General features: G+C 41.4%; 1 protein-coding gene across 7 annotated transcripts in view; it reads left to right on the plus strand.

Moving 5' to 3' along the window:
• Positions 1–26,716, plus strand: part of tanc1b (tetratricopeptide repeat, ankyrin repeat and coiled-coil containing 1b) — a 119,624-nt gene that overhangs the window by 61,572 nt on the left and 31,336 nt on the right. For all 7 annotated transcript variants that reach the window (XM_019352504.2, XM_019352508.2, XM_019352506.2 and 4 more), the window contains 9 exons: positions 1,786–2,112; positions 10,657–10,779; positions 13,449–13,730; positions 14,030–14,184; positions 17,537–17,768; positions 17,879–18,045; positions 22,936–23,543; positions 25,587–25,695; positions 25,932–26,054. In XM_019352504.2, coding sequence (XP_019208049.1) covers positions 1,786–2,112; positions 10,657–10,779; positions 13,449–13,730; positions 14,030–14,184; positions 17,537–17,768; positions 17,879–18,045; positions 22,936–23,543; positions 25,587–25,695; positions 25,932–26,054 — 2,126 coding nt within the window. The remainder of the gene's footprint in view (positions 1–1,785; positions 2,113–10,656; positions 10,780–13,448; positions 13,731–14,029; positions 14,185–17,536; positions 17,769–17,878; positions 18,046–22,935; positions 23,544–25,586; positions 25,696–25,931; positions 26,055–26,716) is intronic.

Raw genomic sequence — 26,716 nt, forward strand, 5'->3', positions numbered from 1 at the left:
ATGGTATGAAGTAAAGTCATGCTGCATAAAACCCAGTTCTTAATGGAAATCGGTGCCTCTGTCTCTCTCAGCTCTTTGCTGTGGTCACAGACAGATTGCTGGGAGGGTGCATTAGCTGCTCACACACAGAGACACACACAGACATGCAGAAAGTAACACTAGTTGTGCATCAAAATCTGTCAGTAATGAAGACGTTATGAGCAACTATCAAACACCTGAACTTTTAAACAGACAGAACACAGTTTTGCAGAAATGCAGCATGTGCTATAACTGTGGTCAGCTTGTTTTAATTTCTTGATCCCTAATTGTACGACCCCTTTATTGCACATCCATTACAAACTATGAAATGCCACGTGCATGTAATTTACGAGTCTAATTAGCTGTGTATAGCTATCCTTTGAAGCTGTGACTGACTGGCTGCTTCACTGCTAAAAGCAGATTCTTGAGCTGTATCTGCAACAGAGGGCTTTTAAATCTGCAGCAGAGTGATGTTAAATTAAATTGTTACATCGGTGACTATGGCATGCTAGGCTGCTATGTACTTGAGTGGGCGGGTGGAGTGTTTTTGGGAAGGGGGTGTAAAGTACCACTGGTCTACAACATCCCACCCACACTCCTTAATAAAATTGTGCAGGAAGGAAAAGAAAGAACAAAGTCACAGTGCGTCCACAAGTCAGACTGATGCCTGTGATTAATGTTCTCTGTTCTTTGAAGTTTCACTTTGACTCTGATTTCAGAAGCACATTAATTTGGCTTTGTTTTGCCTTAAAAGCTCCTTGATGGAATTAGTGAGACTTTGCAATGTGTTAACATTTACAAAACAGCTCCCTCAGAAGGTCCTTCATGAGGGGCCGGGACTTGACTGCATGTAGTTGTTTATAAAATAAAAATTCAAATTTTCACTAAGCTTAAATAAATAATTACATATTCTTCTTAGCAAGGTCCTGCAGTTTAGCCAGTTAAGCAATAACTTCCTAAAGATCATGATGACTTCTAATGCCGTGGTCCGAGCAGGGTTTGTCGTGACTGCTGCCATGAGAGGACTTCATGTTTGTCCAGGCAACCAGCGCAGGAGTCACAAGGTCCAAGATGTGTTTGTTGTATTAATATTAGTGGTGATGCAACGTGCTGCGGTATTATGAAATCCAGATTAGCAGTGTGTGATGCAAACATGGCCAGCTGGCTGGCCAGCTCCAGTCCACTAACAGTGCTAAAGTTCCTGCATCCAGCTGCCTGTCATCATGGAGAGTTGGCCCATTCCTCAGCTTTTAAGATTGTGGTAGGTCGCTGTGTTGGCTCGAGGGGAGATTAAAAGAGTTCTGCTTTTAGACGAGACACCTGTCTAAACTGAAGGGGTAAAAAAATGTCCATGTTTTGTTTTATATTGTTTTTCCTGCTCTTTTGCATTTTCCCCTCCGACTAGTTGTTGCAGTTGCTGTTTGCACTGGGTGATTCCAAATCATTCAAACGCTGATTCTTAACAATAACAATATATTACGTTCTATAAATCTGTGCAATATTACTTTCTGAGTTTCACGAGTATAGGAAGACGATCGCTGTAAATATAAAATGAGCTTCTGAGAACTGTTGATAGGGCAATCAGCAAAACCACCAAGCCACTCAAAGCTGAAAGTTCCATTACAGCTCGGTGTCTCACTAGAGATTAAGACGGATAAATGTTCATCGCACATAAAGACCATTACTCAGATATATCTTGTGCCTCTTCCCCTCACTTGCTCAAAATCCCTTCTCTCTCTTTTTTTTTTAATTTAAATCTGCTCTCAGCCACCATCACTAGTTCTTCAGAGAATGATGACCGCAGCGGCTCCAGCCTGGAGTGGAGTAAAGATGGCAGCCTAAGAGGCAGCGGTCGCCATGGCCTGGCACAGAGCGTGCGGGCGGACACCTGCTCTCCTGTGGCTGAAGAAGACTCCAGCAGTGCCACAGCAACGCCTGCAGACACCCCATCCAGGACAGACCAGCAGCACCCTAACATATCTGCGGGTGCTCCAGGGCCACCACACCCTCCGAGTCACTCACCTGAGGGACCCATTGCATACCCGCCACAGACATCAGCTTCCCTCATGATGCCGAGGCCAAACTCTGTAGCAGGTAAGACTCCTTGGTTTTTGAGTTCTTGACATCTGGAGCTCAAGGAGTATACAGGAAATGCTTTGTATACTTTTCATCTGTGACTGCATTGTGTTGCCTGTCAAGATTGTAACCCTGAGATACGACCTGTGCCAGAGGCTGACATGTGGCATGTCAGTTTAATCCAAGCGAGTGACAGACACCGAAGGGTGAGAGCATCTGTAGTAGTTGTAGAAGAAATAAGAAGTCAATAGTTCAAAGAACAGACTGTGCTTTTCAGAACAGGAGTATCAAGGCAGAAGTTTGGGATTAGACAGCTGCTGTGTGGTGTGGCTCGGCACTGCTTCGCCATGTCAAACCTAAGCACACGCTCCGGCTGATCTGTTCTGCATTCCTGCCCTGGAACCTCCCTGTTGTGGTTCAGCTTACCATATCCACACAGCTGTCACAGTTGTTGATATTTCCCCCTTCACCCCCTTTTCCCTTATGTCTTTTCACCCATTCTATTCCCAGGTCTCCTCATACCTTATTGCTTTTGACCTTGGCCTATTTTTGGTGAATCAAACAGCAGTATGTTTGGCATTTGCCTAAATGCAGTGTGTAGCTAAGCTGACAGTATGAGTCATGTACAGCTTTTATCATCCACTCACTCACCCACCCCCCCTTCTTTACTCCTTATCCCATTCAGGGTTGGAGGCGTGGTCTGGAGTTTATCCTAGTGGGGTACACCCTGGACAGGTTTGACTAGAGATGCGCAGTTCCCTCTAAAAATTGGCATTGACCTTTCAAATGCAAAATATTATTTTTATTACAAAAGAGATGATCAAACTTTCCCTCAAGCTGCAGTAAGTTGCAAGATCTTCTCACACTTAGTTGAAAATAAAGTTGCAAAGAGGCACAAAGAATTATACCCAACTATTTGCCTGCACCGCTGATGTAAAAAAAAAAAAAAAAAAGATTTGCAAGACTCGGTAATTCTTGAACTAATCAGGAGTATATTTTATGGCTCAATTGTTAATGCAAGCGTATGCTAATGATTTTACTCCATAATCAGCAGAACTGCCCATGCTTATTGATAGAATGAATGTACACTTGAATAAGCATTGATGGACCAAAGTGGTATGTTAACTGTAGGGCCGTAGAAACAAAAGCTGTCTTCTTGGGAAGACTGAGACTGCATTAGAGTCCCACTCAAAGGAGCAAACAGAAAGAGAGGAAGAGACAAACAGTTTAGAGCACAGATGAAATGTTTGTTACATTGAATTTTGAAAGCAGACAATTCTGCCTGTGAGGGGAAATCACAGCAGGGGCAACCTGGGCTGAGCTGTGAAAAGAAGCATAAAAACATGAGTGACTCAGGTCAAACACCTGGCCTAGACAGAGATGAATCAAAGCTAAAAAAAAAAAGACCTCATAAGACTTTTCCCTCTAAAATCTTCCTTGAATATGTTGTTTTGCTTTACCTCTTTAGTCTGTATGTAGCAGCTGCCAATGTTTTGAAGTTCAGATACTTCTGCCTCCCTTGGGTTTATTCTTGATGAAATATAGTAACAGTTCCCGTGTGTCTACTTCTAGACTGTTTTCTGTCTTTGATAAAATCCAATTCAACATATCAGAGAAATGCAACTGTGTAATGTCCACTCTAGGCCCTTACAATTAGAAGAAGTAAACAATTTAACTTGTGAAGGTGGTAATAGAGTAAGATGGGATGAGGACAAGCTATAGAAGAAGTAAGGAGTAGTACATGGTAGGCTCACGGTACCGATATTTCCTTCCATACCATAGCTTGCGCTTCTATTTCACACAGTGGCCACTGCTTTGATATTTCTGCAGCCCACAGTTGGATCTGTTGTTCCCTGATAATTCTATTGTTCCAAGAGTCCGTACCATTTTTACATCTCATCATTATTGTGTGTGACATAAACCTGGATGGTCCAGGCTCACAGTGGCTCATAAAGCTTAACAGACCAGAAAATGTTTGGCTGTTTATGTGTGTTGGTTTGCGTGTGAGCACCGGTGTGCTTGTTTCCGTCTGTCCTCCCAGAGTTTATGGGCTGATGTCATAGTTATGCAGTGTTGCCCTCTGAGACCGGCAGAACGCACACCTTAGATTGGTTCAGGCCATAAATGAAGTTGTCTCATCGCGTCCTTGATGCTCTCTTCCAGGGTTTCGTCACACAGTGTAAAATCTTTGTTGGGGTCTGTTCAAGGAAATTGTATTCAGTAAAAAAAACAAGAAGTAACGAGTCTAAAGAAGCAATGAAAGAAAAGAAGCTACCACGGTGAAACATGATATGTATTCATCATTAGTGCATTCATTCTGTGTGCCAGAACCTTGGTGACCATTGTTTGTCCTGTGTTTGTGAAACAGCATATGAAATAATGAGCTGTCTGGTTAATCTATAAATTTCTCTTTATTTTATTGATAGATATTAAATAGGATTACAAAGATTAAAGGCAGAAGCAAACAAATAATCACGAGTCCTTTTAGGGCATAATTGCTTCATGCTACAGTATTGCTATTAGTTTTTAATTTTATCTCATGATTATCTCCACCAAAAAGACAAGGTGCTGGAAACATTCCTCAGAGTGATTGAAATTATGGCATGACACAGTTGCTGAAGAATTGTCAGCTGCACATCCATGATGTGAATCTCCTGTTTCACTACATCCCAAAGTTGCTCTATTGGATTGAGATCTGGTGACTGTGGAGGTCAGTGAGTACTGTAAACTCATTTTTATAGACAGAAGATGAGTACACTATGGACACAAAGGGATCGACATGGTTAGCAACAATTCCCGGGCGGCCTGTGGCATTTAAAACCATGTTCAGTTGGTACTAACAGGCTAAAAAGTGCAGAGAACCACCACCACCAAGAATGGATCAATGCTTTCATGTTGTTTAAGCGAAATTCTCACCTTAAGCATTCAAGTGAAACAGCAGAAATCAAGACTCATCAAGTAACATTTATCCAATTTTCACCTTTATAATTTAGCCTATCTATGATATAGTAGGCAAACACTTGTAACATTTCTGATTATTTTTGAGAATTTTGTTTGTGGTGGTCCTGAAATGCTTTGCAGAAGATCGAGAGATGTGTCTCTTACTATAAATAATATAAGCATATCCTCATTTAATAGTAAAGCCTTTTTATATTATTACATATCCCATTCTTGGGTATCGGGAATCATGCAGTGTCATACATGCGGCGTTATTTCTCCTATCAAAATTGCACATAATGCTTTTTTGAATGGATTGAGTGACTTTTGGAAGCTTGAAGTAAGAACAACAGAGTTGTTAGTAAAATTGCTCGTCGTTGGACAAAGGTCACACTTTCTTAGTGTCAAAGTGTATTTTGGCCATCTGTCTCATGCCAATCAACAGATGCATTGCTGGGCCTCTTGAATTCTCCGTATGCATGTAGAAGGAATGTCTGCATATTGCTGAGAACCGTCATTTGCACTGCTTTGATGTAGTATGTAGCGTGGGTGTCCCTAGGTTTTGGTGGGAGCACCACTTTTTGGTGCCAACATGTTCAGTGACAAATTGCACAAATGTTATGGAACAAGATGAATTCATTTAGATTTGTCTTTAGCAGAGCTTTATATTGGGGATTATATATTACTGTCCACCTCCTAAAGGAAACTCTTTGCTGCTGAGGCAGATTTAAAAGGTTGTTAAAACTGTTACTGATTTTCATCTGGCATCAAAATATTGCATTTAAAGATCAGAATATATCACATCTTTCACTAATACATGAAATAATCTACGTGTAATCATGTTTTCAACAGCTGTTCATTAAATCTAACAAACGTGGCAGGTGCATTGGATGTAAGATGCACTAAGAGCCTGAAATAAATGGGAACAGCTTTTTCCCGGGCTTCCAGGTGCTTTGAGTGAACTTCTGTATTTCACCTCCTGTGAAAGTGAAGCCAGTCCTCTTTTCAAAGTCAACCATTAAAAGTCTGCTGAGACAGCTTAAAACCAACAACCAACATTTTCTCCTAACTTGCTCCTTAACGATGATGCTAGTTTGTACTTGTGGTTTTCGAGTTGTTGATATTGAATTTTGGGCTAAATCTTATTTCTCGTCATTTTGGTGCAGGATTATAAGTTACATGGTATAACCATCAGTAGCAGATGCCAGATGAGGGGAAACGTAACAGTTACTTTAACACATTTTTTGATAAACTGCCCTGTTTCCCCCAAATAGTTCCATCAAACCAAAAAGCAGTGCTGTGGTAAATTAAACTTGATGTTAAATTTCAGCATCAGAAGTAGTAATAAGCAAACTTGTAAATTAATCCTTTGCTCTGGTGTTTTCTTTGTTTTATTATTTGCAATCCACTATTTACATCTATCTGTCGCCTCTATTGTAAGATCTACTGTATAAACTAGACTTGTTGATGGAATTTCACCTCATCTCTGAGGTGATATACTCGGCTTATAAGAATCCTAATTTTGTGTAATTGGAGTTTGGAGCTTTTTTCTTTTTTCCTCTATAAAGGCTTACAGAGTCAAAGGGCCATATTAGTGTTGGCCACTGGAATTCCATGGTTTTGAAATCTTAGCCTGAGCCGCTTGTGGTTGGGTTTCTCAGACAGGGAGATTTGAGTGAGGGTCACTGTGGCGGAGGAATGGTGCTACAATGCTTGTGTGGTGTTTAGCTATTCAGCAGAGCTTTGTGGTTTGAGACAAAGTCAGGTATGGCGCACTCATTGGCGCTTGTACTCCAAAGTCATACATTCCTCTGGCAAAGCTCGTGCGCCGGGCTCTCTTCACCAATGATAACGGAGCCAAGACTGTGGACTGCTGACAGGCAAATTCGAGGATATGTTGTTTGTCTACTAAAACACTGATGAGGTAACATCTGAATGCTTTTGTGTTTTATTAGAAAGACTAAAATCATCTTAACCTTTACCACATAAATACAACCTATGATTTAAAGATGTTTGCAAAGGTCACACAGTAATTACAAACTCATAAAGTGGCGTAGCCCTTAAATTTAATAATCTCACACTGATTTATCTCATTTGCCCTCATTTGCTGTCTTTCCCGGTAGTTTCTGCGACCATGTGGTCTATTGTATTGTTTTAGGCTGTGCTATCATGTTTAAAGACATGCCAACAGTGTCTGCGATGTCTCCAGGTAGACGCGGGAGTCGCTTCTGCTTCCGGCTTCATGTATATATTGATCTGTTTAGTGCAGAGTCTAAAATGAAAACAAAAAGAGGAAAGAAAGCCCATTCACATTCTCGAGCATTCTGAAAAGGTCACAGAGACATCTTCTAACGTGCCCTTTTTTCAGAGAATTGTTTGGTCCAGCTGTCACAGCAGGAGAAAAATAAAATCTGTTACAGATCAATCAGTTTGAAAGCCCCTTTTAAAATTCTGCTCGGTGGCACTCCATTGACAGATTAGGGCTTATCAAATACCCAATCTTAAAAGGAACAGAGCATTAGCTAACCACAGAGGCATTTATATATATGAAATAGCTTATGGAGCAGTTACAGTGGTGGTAGTACCACTAGTAGTAGTTGGTAGTTGTTTGTTTTTTTAAAGTAAATGTTGTTGATCTTAGCTTAAGGCTATGCAATTATTACAATAATAATTATCCCTTAATATTTACCACAGTGCGAAGCAGAATGTAATAAAAATAATAACCAAATATTTTGCTTCAGACTAAATGTGCAGAATTAGTCTCCAAAGCTCTGTCCTTAAACTAGTAATAGGCAGACAAATGGATCAAACATCAGTGCGTGCTGATATCAGCCTCTTTGCAAATAAAACAACATTTACCGATATGAGTGATCAGGTTTTCTCTTTTGTGCCACATAAATGCTGGCTGAATGTTCAAATGTTCATCATGAAAAGCTATTAAGGCGTGTTTATACCAGCAAAATCAAACCAAATAAAAAGAAAATGGGTATTTGCATTGGCTATCAGCCGAGAACAGCCAAGAACTGATTTATTCATACAAAATCACAAAATGGGTAAAGTGTAACTGGCTACTATAAAAACAGGAAGATATGTGAAGGGAGTATTTGACTCCCTTCTCCTCTTTAGTAGATTCACCTTGTAAGGAGGCGAGAGGGAGTCAAGTTGGGGAGGGAGGGTGGGGGTGGTTAGAGCAAAGGAGCTCAGTCCTCTTCTCTGTTCTGTCATGGGAAACACAGAACAGGAGGTTTTCAAAGGGCAGATCTGCCCGAGGAAAAAAGAATCCCATTTTCATCAGAATACAGTCTTGACACATTTGTGCAGCTTCAAAGTGACTGCAAGCGCAGACTTCAAGGTATCATATGTATGTTTTATCAATGAGTAGAGGTGAGCAAGAATAGGAGGGAACTCGGGAGTAAAAGGAGGAGAAGAAATGAAGAGGAGGATTTGAGGGATGAGGAGGAATCGTGTGGGAATTCTTGGCCTTGGGAAAAAATGTTGATAACAGGCAGTACGACTCAACAAAAGGGAAATGTAGTTATGGTGCTGGGTGCGCTGTCTGCCACGGACGCGAATCAAGGAGTCTATGCAGCTATGCAGCTACTTTAGCAAGTCAAATTCGGTATTACGTGTCTGTTGAATAAAGCTCCTCTGTGCCTTTTCTTTTATTGCATGCAAAACAAAGAAGGAAAGGGAGGGAGGGGGGGGGATAGACTGACATCTTGCGGCCCTCCTATGTCAGTATGAGGATTTAGTGGCGATTTGTTGTATAAAGCTGGTTTTTCTCTTTATTCTCTTTTGAGTCTTGTCCATACCTCCCACAAAATCCACGTGATACTCTTTGTTGCACTCATTTATGAGTCTGCTGCTTTTTCGCCTTCATTTTTTTCCACTTTCCCCTCTTTTAACCCCATCTCTGTGCAGTCTGGATTGTTGATTAATACTGCAGCTGTTAGATAACAAACTTTAATCAACCGCTCGAAGTGAATCTCTTGGTTTTCCGTTTATGTTTCCTCTAATATTCTCAATTTCCCCCTCTGCTGCTTGCATACCAAGTTATTTACGTGTGTCTGTACGTGCAGCATGTGGACAGAGATGATGTACGCATAGGTGTTAAAATTGTAGGGAGGGTGATGCTCTGTTGAAAAGCAGTGCATTCATTTAGCAAGTGCCTAATGCTGTGGGTGCTGTGACTGGCTGAACACTAGAGAGGAAGCAGCCAAGCACTCTGCTCGGCTGCCAGAGTGCCGGCATGGGAGCACCGGGGTAGAGGAATCGCTTTTGTGCCCTCGTCCACTGGGAACTCTCTCCAGAGATTTAGCTGCGAGTTTACACCCTGCCTACTTGACTGTATGCCTGCCCAAGTATCTCGTCACTGGGGAGAAGGAGAGGGCTTTGAGAATTCCCACCATCCTTTCTGGCTTTGGTCTTAGATGTAAGTAGTTGTTGCTGATGAAAAGTGGCATTTGCTTTACAGCAAAAGGTCTTCCAGGGTCATGCGTGTTTGCTTTTATTGTTTTCTTTTCTCTTTGTTTGCAATTCCTTAAGCTTTATCCAGTGTAGATGTTTGTGTATGCACAATGCACTGCAGTAAAAGTAACATCAGGCCCTTCTCCTGTTCCAGTCAGAGTTGTGTTGATGGCAGCTTCCTCAGTTCCCGTTGCCAGCAGACGGGTTTTAATTAGTGGGACATTCCGGAGAGTAAGTTAGCGACCGAGTGAGGGAGTGAAGTGAGTGCTGTGAGTGTTTGTGACAGTCTTTCCCAGCTGATGTTGATAAAGAAGAAGAAGAGAGGCTTTGATTCTGCTCTTCACTAAGCCCAGGAGAGCGTGGATCGCAATGGCGATAGCATAGTTGAAAAACGAGCAGCAGTTGGAGGAGAGGCCTCGCCGCACTAATGCACGTTTTTATTATGTTAACAGACCGTGTCTTAGACTTCAAACTAAAAGCTGAGTTGTAATCACTGGCTCATCAAGTGGTTTTAATCTGTAGACTTTAGTTTCAGGAGATATCCTGTGTTTGGGGATGGAAATCATTGCCTGCTTTCAGACTTGTGCTCTGCTTCAAAATGAAGCTAAATCCTAATGAAATCTCAGTAGATTTTAACTCCATAACAACTCAAGTTTTGATCTGGTTTTAATTTATTTTACTATTTCTTTTCAAGTCAGATATTGTAGTTTGTAGTACACAAAAGTCCTGAGATTACACCTGTACGTCCTGTAGATTGACAGCGATGAGTGCCAAACCCGCGGTGAAGCATTTCTATAACTCGTTGCAGTTTTATGAAAGGTAAAGGTAATCTGCCCTCTCTGTACAGCCTAGCAGGCGTGCTTGTGGGGATGGACCTCTCATTGCTATAACGTGTCCAGCTGTCAGCTTAAATCAAAGAGAAACGGTGCATATTGCTCTTGACTTTAGAATACTGCTATTCTTCCTGCCACAGTATATGCTGGTAGCTGCTCACACTGCCCCTGCAATTGTCAGAGCGCGCTGGCTTGGTTCTTTCCTCACTCATCCACCCTCAGACATGTCTTTCTCTTTATAGTTGTTATGACAAATGTACTCGAGAGGTACTAGACTGTCAGCTTCACTCTTTGTGTGTGTGTATGTCTTCTCTCTTGTCCACAGCCACCAGTTCCACAAAGCTTGAAGACCTGAGCTTTCTTGATGAACAGCGCAATACCCCCCTCCGGACATCCATTCGCCTACCCTGGCATAATACAGGAGGAAGGCCGCCTCAGGACGCTAAAGGTGACTGGGCTATTCATACTACTGCTGTAGGCAGGAGAGATATTTGTAAAATAAATGTGTAAAATATCGCAGTACATAGGATAGTGTTATCTTGACCCTGAAATTAATAGGCAGCTTATCAGTAGTTCTGAAGTTTCCAAAGTACCGCGTCTGAGTGCAGAGCCAACAACAAAACTGTGCAAATACTTGCACACTGCAATGTAAACAATGCAGCACTTATGGGTATTAACATTATCCTCAAAAGCCTTTTTCTGGCTTTTAAATCATGCCTTTTTTTTCTCAGCTAACTTTTATCCTGGTTATGTGTTTTGAATCCTCCGTGTGACTGAGAGAGATCCTGTAGATTAAATATTTCATGGGAACATGAATTACTGAATAAGTCATCACTGGATATATACTCAGACTATTTAGTCTTCCTTTTGAAAATGTCCTCTTCCATTTTCACTCGGTCTCAAACATGAAGTTGATATATAAGCATATTGTCAGTGGTTCTGAGCAGGTTTTTTTCTATATGAATTCGTACATATGTAACAATCTTAAACGATTGGATTCTTTTCTATAAATGTAATATTAACATATGGGAGATTCAGTTCAGTTCAGTTCAATTCAGTATTATTTATGCAGCGCCAAATCACAACAACAGTCGCATCAAGGCACTTTGTATTGTAAGGTAGACTCTACAATAATGCATACAGAGGAAAACCCAACAATGATATGACCGTCTTGATGCATTCTCAATCATCCAGGTAAGTAAATCTCCAAAGGTTGATTCTGTTCATCTGGATGTAGCGTTTTCAGTCATTATGCAAATGTACTGGTTATAAAATTGGGGAAACCTGCAGTCAGCTGAGACTGAAGAAGTCACTTGGATGAGTGACGAAACATTTCTCCCATTGAAAACGCTACATCCAGATGAACAGAATCAACCTTTGGAGAATCATATGACCCCCTATGAGCAAGCACTTTGGCAACAGTGGGAAGGAAAAACTCCCTTTTAACAGTAAGAAACCTCCGGCAGAACCACGCTCAGGGAGGGGCGGCCATCTGTAGCAACCGGTTGTTGTGAGAGAGGGAAGACAGGATAACATACATGCTGTTGAAGAGAGCCAGAGATTAATAACAAGTATGATTCAGTGCAGAGAGGTCTATTAACACATAGTGAGGGAGAAAGGTGACTGAAGAAGAAATACTCAATGCATCATGGGAATCTCCCAGCAGCCTACACCTATTGCAGCATAACTAAGGGAGGATTCAGGGTCACCTGATCCAGCCCTAACTATATGATTTATGGTAACTGTTTTTCAGATTTGGGTGTGGTGACACCACCATTACCTAAACTTTGCAGCAGTAGACCAACATTTCAGTGCAGTTTATTGCAATTGTATCCATATATTGTGAAAATCCCAACATGTGCCATCTTAGGAAACTCTACCTAGTATGCTGAGGACCTTACAGTTCTGTTTTGAGCAACATTTAGTGACCTCCTTTTTGACTGAGCGAACCCTCCGACAGAACTAGGCTCGGGATGAGAAGCACTCGTTTGATGCCATGAGAGGAGAGTGAAAAGATGAGAAAGAGAAAAACTGTGGGAGAGAGAATACACAAACTGACATGCATGAACAATGAAATGGAGAAGAGGTGAGGATGTCGGTGCACCATGGGAGGCCTCTTGAAAGCAAAGGCCTGTCCCAGCATAATAAGTAAGGGGTGATTCAGACGTTACCTGAGCGAGCTTTAACTATAAACCTATGAAAGGTTTTGAGGCTAATCTTAAAATTAGACATTGGGTCTGGCTCCCAACCCTAAACAGCCAGCTGGTTCCACAGGAGTGAAGCAGCTTTAGCCTCTGCTTGTCATTCCGGCTTAGGATACTGAGAAAGCAAGTCATGGTCATTAGGGGCTTTATATGCAAGAAGATGGATTTGAAATCTAAGGGGATCCAATAAAGAGAGGTTAATAAAAGATAACTCTTTTTCTAGTTCCCGTCGATACTCGAGCTGGTGCTCCTTTTGCTCGAGTTAGAGTTTCTCACACACTGTGCTTGTTTTGCTGGTATAGTAGAAGGTGGTGATCATTTCAAGTGTCTCAGAACCAGCTCGTTCGCTTTTCGGTTTCATTGTAGGGCACTAGAAACATAAACAGACTACACCTGCCAATATAAACACTCAGAACTGACTCTCCCATTACAATAGGTGTTTGTGAACACAGGCAAACTCACAAGGTGAAAACACTAGCAGTTAACAGCAGTGATAGTTATAGGGCTGAAAGGCGCATTAGCGCTAGAGGTAGCAGTAATTTATGATGTTAGTTAACAAGTGTTATGAGATCTAATTAGTGCTGAAGTAGACCAGATAAGAGTCGTCTTTTAAGTCTTCACTCTGATTCCACTTAAATGAAAATGTATCCTCTACAGTGTTCAGGGTTTTTCATGTATGTGGCTCCTTCTGTGAAGAAGAATGCGGGAGATGCTCAAAGCATTTCTTACACAATCAATCAACAGGGTTGCGTGGCGGTGTTTGTAGGTTAACTGTAAGGGAAAACGATTTATTACAGTAAAGTTGCCAGCATTTAAAAGAAGTAATAATTTCTTAACTTTCTGGAGACATGGGAAAAATATAAGTAGTGTAAACAATTTTAATCTGTTTAATCTCTTTTCCTTTTTCCTTCAGCGCGTTTTGCTCCCTACAAACCCGTGGACATCATGCTCAAACCTTTGCTGTTCGAGGTTCCCAGCATCACCACAGATTCTGTGTTTGTGGGCCGAGATTGGCTCTTTCAGCATCTGGAAGATGTCCTGAAGGCCGGCGAGTCCACAGAGAACCACGGTGCTGTGGTGGTGGGCAGCGTGGGTTATGGGAAGACGGCCATCATCTCCCGACTTGTGGCGCTGAGCTGCCATGGAGGACGCATGCGTCAGATCGCCTCCAACAGTCCCAGCGCCTCCCCGAAAAGTAATTAGTTTTTGTATTTGCCTTTGGATGTCAGCACTACATTAACTGCACGTGTTTAGCTAATGTTATTATAATTTCATTTCAACATTAGCTTGCAAAGTGTGGGAGGGAAGTAATTGTATATTCGTTGGCAATGTAAAATCAAGTTGACTAATATTAAATTCCCCTTACAAAAGAATGCCCTCACACACACAACTAATGTTATTAATGCTAGCATATACTTATATATCTATATATAGATGTTAGTTTATATTAATGTAATAACTTTATATATTGGTGACCATGTGCACGTCTTCCAGCTGGCCCAGGACAAAGCACAGAACTTCCTCTCAGCCAACCTCCACAGCCCACTCCACCATCCAGTGCTGCCAACACACTGAGGACCAGCAGTTGCCCAGGAACTCCCGAGATGCAGCGGCACAGGGAGGAGGCTGTCAAACGCCTGGCTGCAAAGGTACGCCTTTCAACATCCAAGAGAGCTCACAGTAACAAAGAAGCAGGAATCAAAGCAACTGAAAAAAGATTGCACTAGTTGTGGTGGTGTTTACTCAGGGAAAAAAATGTTTGGTGTGTGCACTGGATGAAAAAAGTAATTTTAACAATTTTCAACAGTGAGTAGATTTTTTTTGTTTGATGGATGGATTTGTTGTTTCTCCTTCTTTTTTAAAAAAAAAAAGAAAGAAGGAAAATTGAACAAAAAGCATCTCAGGCTTTGTGGCACCAAGTGCTTCTACATCCTCTTTAATAGTGACTACAGATAATTGTGATATATTCTGTTAAATGATGCATAAAATTATATATAACAATAATGGTAGGTTGCAGTTTACTAGTCAGTGATTAGAACCTCCTCAGGGAACAACAACCCACAGCGAGCGCTCGCTTTGAAATATTTTGCCCTGTCAGCCATGACCTGAGAGCACAGAATGTAAACACACACCAACGTCAAGCAGAGCCAACTTCATCAATATTACACGTCATTTAGGAATTTACAAACATCAACACACGTTTCAAATAGCAACACCATTTATCTAGGCGGCTATCAGTTATACTGACATGTATGGCACTACTACTGCTTAATTACAGGTTGGTATCCATTCCTGTGTCAACTACGAATGGGTGCTTAAAGATATTGTAAGGCCGCCTGTTCAACTGTTGAACTAGGATGTTTGAACATGATAAGGATCCTCAAAATTCCATGAAGCGGAGCAACACTGACTACCGAGGACAGTGCTTACTTTTTGACAGATGAATGTTCCATCTGTTGATTTTTCTGGCGTAACAAGGATCGCAAAATAAATTCTAAATACTGCCTCTCTGGGACATTTAGGTGTCAGCGCTGTTGAGCAGAAGATTAAGTGTTTTCTTGTATAAGCGTGTCAACATTTTTCACAAGATATAAAGCACTGCATGGTAACACCTTTGCATGTGTTCTGTTACTCCCCCACACCGTCAGTAATATTGTTAACCACTTGTCTGTGACCCAAAAAAAACCCCCAAACATGCATACCAGACACTGAGCATATTTCTGCACGTCTTTCTCTTTCAGACTTGTGAAGTGGACAGACAAGTCCTCGATGTTCCACTTTAAAATGTTCCACTCTGGATGCACGCCGACTAGCAGTGTGCGGTTTTTGCCCACGGCTTTTTTATTTTAGTTTTGTAATTGTTCGCTCTGCTTCCGCTGAAATTTCTCTGTCGATTTTTCACTCCCGCATCTTTACTCGCACCACCTCTTCTTGTGTTGCTGAGGGTTCAGTCATATAGCAGGTGCACGTTCACTACATTTTGGAAATACTGCTTGCTAAAAGCACCATTTGATGACTTTGGCACTGCTACTGCCTTCTAGCAGGTCTAATAAAGATGACTGGGGGCCACCGGGATTCAGAGAAGATTTGTGATCCACTGTAGTATTTAGTTGAGTTTGAATAGTGCTGTGATGGTAGGTTGTAAGGTAATTTAATGGGTGGCAGCTTTGTGAAGGACTTTCTCAGTGGATGTGACGTCTCCTATTGATTCTGCTGCGTTTAATGGCACTGATTACAACCTGTTGTCCTCCTAACACCTTTAGAATTTAATACTCTTATCCTGTCAGGGAGGCCTCCTAATTAGTGACCCTGTCAAAGGGGACAGCTCATGCACCAGACAGCTGGGGTAATGCAGTGAGCTTCATGTAAATGTCTGCGAAACTCGAGCAGTATCTCTTGAGCCAATTATGGTGAAAAGTGTTTCCAATAGGCGCCTTCACAGGGGCTCTGTTCCTGTGATGTGTGATGCAACGCTGAGCAGCTTCTGTCAGATTCTGCCAGTGCTTTTTAATCACTGATTTAAAAGTGGTCTCACAACAGGAGCACCGAGGCTATTACACTTTATGCCTTATTCTTATTATCCAGACGTGCCTTTAGGTAACATTTCTGAAAATGCATTTATTGTTTTGCCAGCAGATGAGCTACCGAGGTTTGACTGCAGAGCGTTGCATCATCGTGTGTCGAGATTCGTATTGCTCATTGATGAGGCGGTAGTCTGCGTGACTTGTATGCTAAATTAAATCATCACTGCAGTAGGGGGCTTATTAAGAGTTGTGTTCATGCACACAGCAGGTTACTTGACTTTGATATATTGAATGCCTATTATTGTACAGTTTGCCTCTGTTGCTTTGTTATGTCACATTTCAAAATACATGTGATGCAAATACATGTGATGACCGAAAGGAGTGTTCGGACTTCTCCCAGACGTTTGCTGCTTTTAGGGTAAAGATAAGATAAGATAAGATAAGATAACCTTTATTAGTCCCACACGTGGGAAATTTGCATAACATCGCAGCCTTGTTGAAAACATCAGGGAAAAATTCTGGTGGTTGTGATTTCAGACAGTTTCTGGAGAAGATGTGAATCAGTGGTTGTGTTATTGTTTCAGTTTGTCCATCTTCTGACTGGATGTCACATGTTTTCCTTACTAAAGATTGATTATATACATCCAGGGAGTTCAGCTATAATTTTTAAAATCTTACCTCCCTCTTTCCTAATTTGCACTAGCTTTAATTGGGCCTTTATTGGCATGAGAGTTGTATGTCATTATTTAAAAAGAAAGAACCATAAATAGGCATTTAGATCTGTGCTGTGGGGAGAAGTCTGGGTCCAAAACATTTTATTCAACGCAAAGCTAAATGTTAAAAAAAAAAGTCTCATACCTTGAGGCTTTAGTCATTTTTCTAGAAGCTGGTCATCGTTTTTCATGGAGAACTAAACGGCAACAGCTGAGGTTGAGCCGTCAGAGGAACCGATCACCTGCTCCTCCTCCTGTGGCCCTGGAAGTGTGTCAGCTCCTCCAGGTTGGACTGTAATTAGTACAGTCATCTATCCCGAGGGAATTTCGCTTTCCTTTTTCTCCACCTCTGTCCCTGCATTTTCCTTTTAAATCAGACCTCCTTTGAATGCTGCAGAAACCTGCTCAGGTACAGAGGATTCTACTTTTAGATATCCACCTGGGATCTACTCACTTCTTTTTATAGCTTTTCACCCGTCGCCCAATCTCTTCATCATCCCTTCTGTGTGAAATAATGAAAGGATAAAATCATGTCTTCAACATTGTAGCGATAATATGTAGTTTTATGGAGGCTTGTTGGTATCAAAAGCCTCACTTACTCACTTTGTCATGGTAGTTTTTCAGTCACCGGAGATGTTGGTGTTTGTAAATGCTTTAAAGTTATCAAATGTACCCATCAGTCAGTGAATCATATTTTTAATTCTTCCTGATTCTCAAAAAGCAATGGCTTCACTCGCGTTTGTTCTCGTTCCTTTGTCTCCCAGGTGGTGGCTTATCATTATTGCCAGGCAGATAACACGTACACTTGCTTGGTCCCAGAATTTGTACACAGCATCGCAGCCCTTCTGTGCAGAGCACATCAACTGAGTGCGTACCGGGAGCTGTTGCTGAAAGAGCCCCACCTCCAGAGCATGCTCAGTCTGCGCTCCTGTGTCCAAGACCCCATGGCTGCTTTCCGGAGAGGAGTTCTGGAACCGTTGGCCAACCTACGGAAAGGTAAAACACTGTAGTTGTATATTGCACTATTTCATATTTGTCATGTATGAGACCTCTATTCTCATCTCATAGTACTTTAATATTTAGTTTATTTGTAAATGTCTTTGCAGAGCGAAGGATTCCAGAGGAAGACTACATCATCTTAATAGACGGGCTGAACGAAGCTGAGTTCCACAAACCAGACTATGGAGACACCATTGCATCCTTCATCACAAAAATCATTGCCAAGTTCCCCTCCTGGTTAAAACTGGTGGTCACTGTTCGAATCAACTTGGTGGTAAGCAAGAACTTTTAAAGCACGGCTCTGAGTTCACTCAGATGACAAAATATTCACCTCAAGTCAGAATTAAAGATGTCACATTATACTGGTGATGAGTTTTAGTTTTAAAAAGTTTATCACTCTCTCTTCCCTCTCGGTAACTACTCGGCTTATCCGCGCACTTTATGGATGATTAAAGTAACTACTGCTAATGGCATTCACTCTTCTGTTGCTGCAGCTGCTTCTCTCACACACTCAGAGACTCACTTCCCACAATGAACTCACACAGGTGCAGTTTGGCTGTTAAGCTGTTGAGTGAAGCACTGCATACGGGCAAGCTGTTGAGGGCTTGATTCTTAACTTAATTACCAGTTTCTTGTCTGCTCTTATCCTCTCCTATCTGCTTTCCAAGCGCTCTGAGCTAAAGCTTATCAAAAAGTTTGAACACTCAAGACTTCTGTCGTTATATTTTTTATACAAATTGAATGAATTTGCACATGCTGGTTTAACAAAGCATCTTTAACTAAGTGCTTTTACAGTCTTACCTTTTAATATATTTTAATGTTATTAGTGCTAGTTTGCACTTATTTAATATACTGTATTTTTCGGACCATAAGGCGCATTAAGCGAAACAAAACAGTCAGACAAGTCAGACTTTACTCAACTCATTCTTCTTGTTTGCTCCACTCCACATTGATTCATTAATGTTGAATTCTCTCGTAGCTGCTCTATTCCCATGTTGTTGCAGTATATTAATGACTAACCTGGTATTGCGGATGGATTATCTCAGTTGGTCTCCTGACTGAAGTTTGGTCCGTTTACAGCATCCTGCCATGCGATTGCATTTGTCCCTAACCATCGGGAACCCTCACATTAACTTTTATGAGTGAAAAAAAGTTAGCATTCATCCTCTAGCTCCACTGTGTTTATGTTATGCTAACATAGCTGTGTCGCTAGCGATAAAGTAGCACATCATTTTATACCAGCTAGCCCAACTTCAGTAACCCTATAAATGTCACTGCTGTTTAGTTTTCTGCCTTCATTTATGTCGAAAGGGACGGCAGAGCTGTACATTTTAATTTTTTCAGAAATCTCTTAGTCATGTATATCATGTTTAGGTGGAACTAGCGAGCTAACTTCCTGCTAACATTTTGTTTTCATGGATGCCTGGATGTTAAACTTAATTGGTACATCTGGTAAAGCAGCAACGCTGATTATTTTATTAAAAATGAAAGAATTTAGACCGTTTTTAACTTTCAGTGATGCCGTAGCGTTTGTTTGACTTTGGGACCTGAAGGGGACGGAGTTTTTACTCCGGGTCCACGAGGCTCCTGACTACAGTAGCTGTAATGCTCCAACAATTCATCAAGCGGTGTGGCTTCGTAGCTTACAAAAGTCGTACTAAAACATTTTTTGACAGATTTTTGAGCGCCGTGTACCACATAAAATCGATTCGAGGTCAGTAAGGACAACCAGAATTCATACATAAGGCGCACCAGTTTATAAGGTGCACTGTTGATTTTTCAGAAAATTAAAGGATTTTAAGTGCGGATTATAGCGCGGGAAAAAAAAGTATGCCGGTTGTAGTCAACAGTCCTCCTGCACTTACAGTTCACACTGGCCCTGTGTCCCAATCCATAAAACACTGTAAAACACATTTATTGATGACTTTGACCGGAACATTTCATATCCTAAATCTGAAAATCTAACACTGTGGCAACCCTAGAAAGGAAATGAATCAAAATTCTCTCAATGCCATTTTAACAAATGTCTAGCTGGATATGCCGTCACTTCTCTAGGCACTCACTCACTGTCACCAGACCCTGCACATTTTTACATTTTGACAAGTGTTTCCTGAGCTGCTCCCGCTTGTTATTCTACTCTTTACAGAGTCAGGCATATCCAGCAACATTCAGGAAAGAATTGAGACACATGACCTGCAGGGCAGGAGAGAGATGAGTCAGTCACTTTGAGCTGACACTAGGTTGACCAGTTCCAGAAATGCTATGGACTTGGATTAAATTCACGCTGCTGACAGCTGAGGCTTTGACACTACTGATGAACTACATGACAACTTATTTTCCTTGCTGGGGCAAAAAAAGAAAGCGCTGAGCCTTGGATAATAATGTGGTTTTTGATTGACGTCTGGAATTTGAGTTATTATTGCTCAGTCAGAAGCCAGGCCTCGAGTGTTGTCCATCAGTGTGGGCTGTACTATATAGTGAATTCAGCCTAGCTATTAAGAATTCAGGCAAGGCCCTGTCAGTGTGGTGAATCAATATATTGTAGCGCTGATATTTTGTATTCACCTCTTATGCTCTTCTATTAATGCATTAGAATCGTTTTTTTGACATGGAAAGATGTTCCAGGTGATTGCACTTAAAGTAATACATTTCGACTACACTGCAACATATGTGAAACAGTGTTTAATGAGAGGGAGTTTGTGTTTGTGTGAATTTGCTAGGGTGACGTTTTTAGCCACCTGGAGGCTGGCAAAGCAAGAACAGCAACAACAACAAGGTTGCAGTTGCTTATTGGAGATGTGTTTTTGTTGTCCATGTGGTAGATTTCATAGTAACAACTGTGCTGGAAAGGAAACGTGTGGTTTAAGGCATATGTAACACAACATTTACAGTAGCTGTTTTCTTTTTATAACCTCTGTTAGTGAATCCTGTGCACATGCTGGTCTGTGGCAAAGGATAGCACATTGTTAACCATGCCATATGTGTCTTTTACTTTCTTGTAATCTTATTTTTCTCGTTATATTCCTGTTTTGTTCACATTCCCACTGTAATCACTTAGCAGTTGTCTGCAGTAATGAATCGAATGGCATGTTGTTTTAATGGGAGCTATATGATGGGAGCTATATGATGACTTCACATGCAAAAACCTCGGAGTCGGTTTGACAATGTTTTTGTAAATCAGGCTCCTATGATGTTCACTAAGTTCCCTTTAAGTGCAATGGAAAGGCTGTTAGTCACTGACTGAAAATGTCTCATTTTCCAAAAATGTAACAGAAGTCAGTTAAATAGTTTTTAAGAGAGTTGGCCGTCTTTTGCAGAAAAACCCTGCATGTCCTCTCTATTTATTGTTTCTTTTTTGGGGGTGTGTGTGTGTAAAGGCTACGAGCCCACATATTTGGATTAGACACAGGAAATGGTTGCAAAATCACAAAAAAATTCCCAAATTGGATTCTCTATGTACCGTTGGACGTGATGAGAAATATTACAAATGCTGAAAGCAGCATTCGAAATGAAAACAATGAACAAACAGTGCTGCGTACAACCACATGCAATGACACAAAATGACAGCACAATGCTTAATAACAGAATAAATGATACACTGAAGATATTCTATGATAACTGGACCATGCACAGCATTCAAAATACAGTAAATAGAGAAATAAATACAGTAAATAAAGTAAATGAATATAAAATGTTGTTTTGACATGGTGGTTGTCAGTCCTGCTCCATGCAATCGACTATAATGACCATACACTTGCATTACTCAAAGGTTCTTGAAATTGAAATATGAGCTAATGATGATGGTTCCTACTTCCTTCAAAAGTTTTTAGAGCAAAAAACAAAAGTTCCTACAAAAGATCAAAAGCACAAACTGTGTACGCTCCATGCTGTATTCTCATACTGTTTCCCCTAACATTAAAGCTCTGGACACAGCAGTCAGCAGCATTGCCATTCAGTGCAGACAGTGGTTACATTCGGCTTTGTAAGTTATCTGAACCGTTTGGCCATCATTAATATGCAAAAGCCATCAGTAAACCTGCATCTGTGTGTAGGGCTTTGCTATCTAAGCTTTCGGATACAAGTTCAGAAACTCTGCAGCTTACTGTTTGCATAAGCTGCAACTTAGCTTGAAATTAGAAGCACTAAATGATCGACTTTAAAGCATTATCACTTCATACTTGTAATATTATGCGTGTACATTTGTACTTGTCGCTTGTACTCAGGTGTCTCTTGCAAAAGAAACCTCAGTGAATAAATAAAGCTTATCTGCTTTACTGCCCGACTAACTCGGGGCATAGCAAAAATGAATCATGGAAGAATAATCAAGATGGCATTGTTGAGGCAAGAAAATATGAAGGCATGAAATGTTTCTTATTTGCAGACAGAATCCGAGTTGTGCATAGAGATGAAATTGTCACGGTATTGTTTTGTGCTTTGAACAGACAAATGGGATCTCACCTCGGAGGAAGGGTTCGATATATTGGCCCTTGCCTGCTAGACTAATATCTGGACAATCTCTGAGGTGTTGTTTGCACCCCTTCCCCCCATATCTTGTGGATTATGTTCAGTATGTTTTATTGAGTGTGTGCATACATGTGCTTGTGTGTATTTGTCTGTTTGCGCTGCCTTCTCATGATGAGGAAGAGGAAAAATGTTATCTTGCTGAGGCAATGTTTCTCTAGCCTCAGACAGGCAGAGGATTGGAGGATTAAGGTGCATTGATTTCTCCAACCCCTGGGACATAGACTGAAATGTGAGCTCTAGTTCAGACCTCTGCTTGCCCGCTAGCTACCATCCCATCCATCCCCTGCCTCTTAATACTCAGTTTCCCCACTCCTGTTTTCCTCACAGCCACATTTCGAACAGTAACAAGTGTCTGCTTTGGCCTGATAGCTCAGCATGGTTGCTTCCCCACTGCTCAAAGAAACTCCTCTGATAATACGCGTACACAAGCAAATCTTTTTTTCTTAATGGCAGCTCAGGATGCAAAGAATATTTTTGCTTTTAATTAATTAAATTATTTATTTATTGGCTGTGGTAATGAGTAATGCAGCTGTCTCTGTAATGCAAACACTGCACAAAAATGCATTGACACTTTAATAGTTCATTGAAGCCCAGATGTATGTTTTTATGTCACGGTCTGTCTTTATCTTGTCTTCAATAGGAGATCACCAGCCTCCTGCCCTTCTCCAAAATCTCCCTGGATGACTTTTCTGACAACAAAGAGATCAGCAATGACCTCAACGCATATATCCAGTATCGTATCAACGGCAGCAAGGACATCATGAACAATATTAGCCTGAATGGCAAGGCCGATCCTATCACAGTCGGCAAGCTAAGTAGCCACCTGATCTCCCGCAGCCAAGGGTCCTACCTGTATCTCAAACTCACCCTGGATCTGTTTGAAAGAGGCCACCTCGTGATCAAAAGTGCCAGTTACAAAGTCGTGCCTGTTTCGCTGGCAGAACTGTACCAGTTACAGTGTAACATGAAATTCATGACCAATTCAGCCTTTGAGCGCTCACTGCCGATCCTCAACGTATCGCTCGCCTCGCTGCACCCCTTGACTGACGAGCAGCTGTTCAATGCCATCAACGCGGGGTTCGTCCAGGGGGAGCTACAATGGGAGGACTTTCAGCAACGCATGGAGCTGCTCTCGTGCTTTCTCATCAAACGGAGGGACAAGACGCGCATGTTTTGTCACCCTTCCTTCAGAGAGTGGCTGGTGTGGAGAGCCGATGGAGAGAGTACGGACTTCCTTTGTGACCCCAGGTCAGTTTTCTGCTAATGCAATAACTTCGCAGCTCTCAATTCGGATTGCAGGCTTCTGTAATCCATTTAGAGTTTGCGTATGTCTCTGTAATGCATTTAGAAAAGGTTCTTGAATTGCACAAATAGGCATGTAGGACAGTAAGAAAAATACAGCTAATGCTGCAGAATAATATGATAAATGTGTCTTCATGTGAATGAAGTTTTGCATCTCAGAGCGCTTTTGAATTAGTTGTTTTAGGTCTCTGACAGCTTTAATCTTGCCCAAATTTGGTGTCCATCCTGTCGGTTGTCACGGAGTTCTTACCCAAAATGTTTAAAGCAGTGTCCTACTTATTTCCGGTCCTCAATTTTAATGCAGGAGAGCAGAATTTAACATGGGATATGTCTGCAGAAGAGGGGAATAGTTGGCTCTGGATGTATTAGAGGCAGTAATTCAGTGTTTTTCTTCACATATCTGTGCAGAAATCGCTCCATAATAAACACTGCAGACTGCACCAAAGCTTCCATTTGTAAATAAATGCCTTTAGTCAGCAGTTTGCATACGCAGCCCTGCAACATCATAGATCAGATTTCAAGCAGGCTGTTTCACTTCTTTGAGTCTTCTTCTCTCGCATAATGACTCCATTGCATAACATTTTGAAATGTGAGAATACAGCTGTGGAAGTGAAGCCTGGTAGATTAATGCTCGAATCTTGCAACAATGGGATTCAGGCTTCACTGAATGTAATTTGAGATTTTCCAGAAACATTAGAGTCCCTGAAGTCCTGTTTGTTGGTGTCAGCTTGTTGCATGCCAAAGTCTTTCCTTTGTCTCGGAAAAAATACACACGGAATGCAGAAAAAAAATGAGTGTGAAGTGATGTGATGATGTGAGCATTTACAGACACATCACAGCACTAAATTCATTAGCACAAGGCCTGGTTGCGACGTACAGCACTACACATTCAAAAGGTCATCTCTTACAAACAGAATGCACCTTTTATACAGTGAAGCTGTTTGTAATAAAGCAGCACCTCTGCAGATAAATCCTGTGCTCTTTTGGAGTTGTCGGGATTCATCCGAGTTCAGATGCCTGACTGCAGACTTCACCCTCATATCAGAACACATCAATTCTCCTTCCACTGCCTCTCTCTGGTCTGAATTGTTCACATGTGCTTGTACCGTATTATAATTGTCAAATTTCAAATAACAAGCTACACGAGCCTTGTTAGTGGATTACTCGTTCCCTCATCTGCTTGTTTGCGACCCACTAATTTGCACTGCTGTTGGCAGCTTGCATTGGTCATCGGTAAAATGAACTGCTGCGTCTGTGCTCATGAATTTGTGCTTTGTTAGTAGATCACCTGCATAACTTTTGACTCCCGATCAGTGCTTTTTTTTTGTGAGGGAGGGGGGATACTGACCTATGCATTTTGTAGATATTGCATGTTGCAATGCGAGGCAGGCTTATCTCTTTTAGCAGTACTTGCAGTGCTTACCTAATTGAAATGCTGGAGCCACACTCAAATGAGAGATTTCAGTCATTCACACTTCATAAATTGAATGATGTCACTTTTTTCCTCCCTGTTGCTCACCTCTGCTCACACAGCGATGCCTCCAAATGGACGAGAGCTGAGCTTCGTATTCTGGTCATTCACAGCCTTCCAGCTCCATCATTAAAAAAACAAAGGCTTGTAGTCTGGCGCAGGAGATGCACAGAGAGACAAAAGCTTCCTGCACTGCCTCTCTGTTTGTGCCTGGGCACAACTAGAGAGGATTTTTATCCAGATCAAAGTGATTCGCAATCATGCATGCCTTTTTAATGAAGTTCTGCATTAATTAGTGCCTCAGTGACACTCTTCCCCCCTGTTGTTCAGAGGGTCATTGCCAAACATTTTTAGCTTATTCACACTAGCACCAGAATACAATAGTTCTCCATGACAGTGCCAGGCTCCTCGTCATCAGCAGAATGAATCAGTACTTTCATGTTGTTTGAAGCAGAGGAACAATCATTCCTAGTGTTGACGACTGAGTATCCTATCTGTTCCCTTGTTTTCTAACCCAGGACCGGCCATGCTCTCATGGCTTTCATGTTATCGCGCCAAGAGGGGAAACTGAATCGGCAGCAGACAATGGAGCTGGGACACCACATACTCAAAGCACACATCTTTAAGGTATAGATGTGGAACCTACGTGGTCTATGCATTCGTCTTTATTTGAAATCCATCCCTTGCAGGAATTTCTTGGTGTTCACTTTCTCTTGATTTATGCACTGTGACAATGGTTCACCAGAGGATAAGCCGTGAGATGTGGAAAGCAACATTGACAGCTTATGCCCCTCAGATTCGCTGGTTTTACATATGTGTGTTTGTGTATTTACTCATGCATTTATGCATCGGCGTGCGTGCAGGGTCTGAGCAAGAAGACAGGCGTGTCATCCAGTGTCCTTCAGGCTCTGTGGATAAACTGCAGCACTGACGGCCTTTCTGCAGCCCTGGCCTCCCTGAGGAACCTCTACACACCTAATGTCAAGGTAAGCTTTTGCTTCAGGTTTGCTCCTGCGCGTCTGTTGAATGCAGAACAATCGGCTTATTAGCTAACGATGAAAAAATCTGAAATACATTATTGATAACCTGAAATGCCTGAGTGCAACAGGTTGGTTTTGTAGAAATGCAAAGTAGAAGCTTCTTGAGGGGATATAGGAAACCTTTAAACACTATATATTAAACACACAGTATATGTATCCAATTTTCAGCATTTTCATAACACTTTTATTACATTGGAGTAATATAATCATATACACTGGTCAGGTCATTTTAAAGCAAATGCATCTCAGAAATAACTGCAACATTTTTTTAGATATTTAGTTACACTTTTAATCCCCGACTGTTGCTCCACGCAGAGAATGTTTTATTATTAACCGCTGTCCTTTTATATTGTTAATGTGTCCAATTATAATTTGACAGGTAAATGTTAATAAGCTTCGCACACGAGCCAACTTCCTGTGTACTGCTTTTCAGTCGTGTTTCGAAGGGAGATAATCATTTGGCCTTTCCTGGAAAGGCTGTTCTGCCAGCATGACACATTCTGGCTCGAAGAAAAATTATCCTCCGTATTTCTTTGCTGTTAGTGTTATTGTTTCAGAGGGAGTTCCATCACCTGGTGTCTGTTTGTGAGTTATTGTATAAATGTGTA

Source organism: Oreochromis niloticus, linkage group LG16, assembly GCF_001858045.2.
Source record: "Oreochromis niloticus isolate F11D_XX linkage group LG16, O_niloticus_UMD_NMBU, whole genome shotgun sequence".
Lineage (NCBI taxonomy): Eukaryota > Metazoa > Chordata > Actinopteri > Cichliformes > Cichlidae > Oreochromis > Oreochromis niloticus.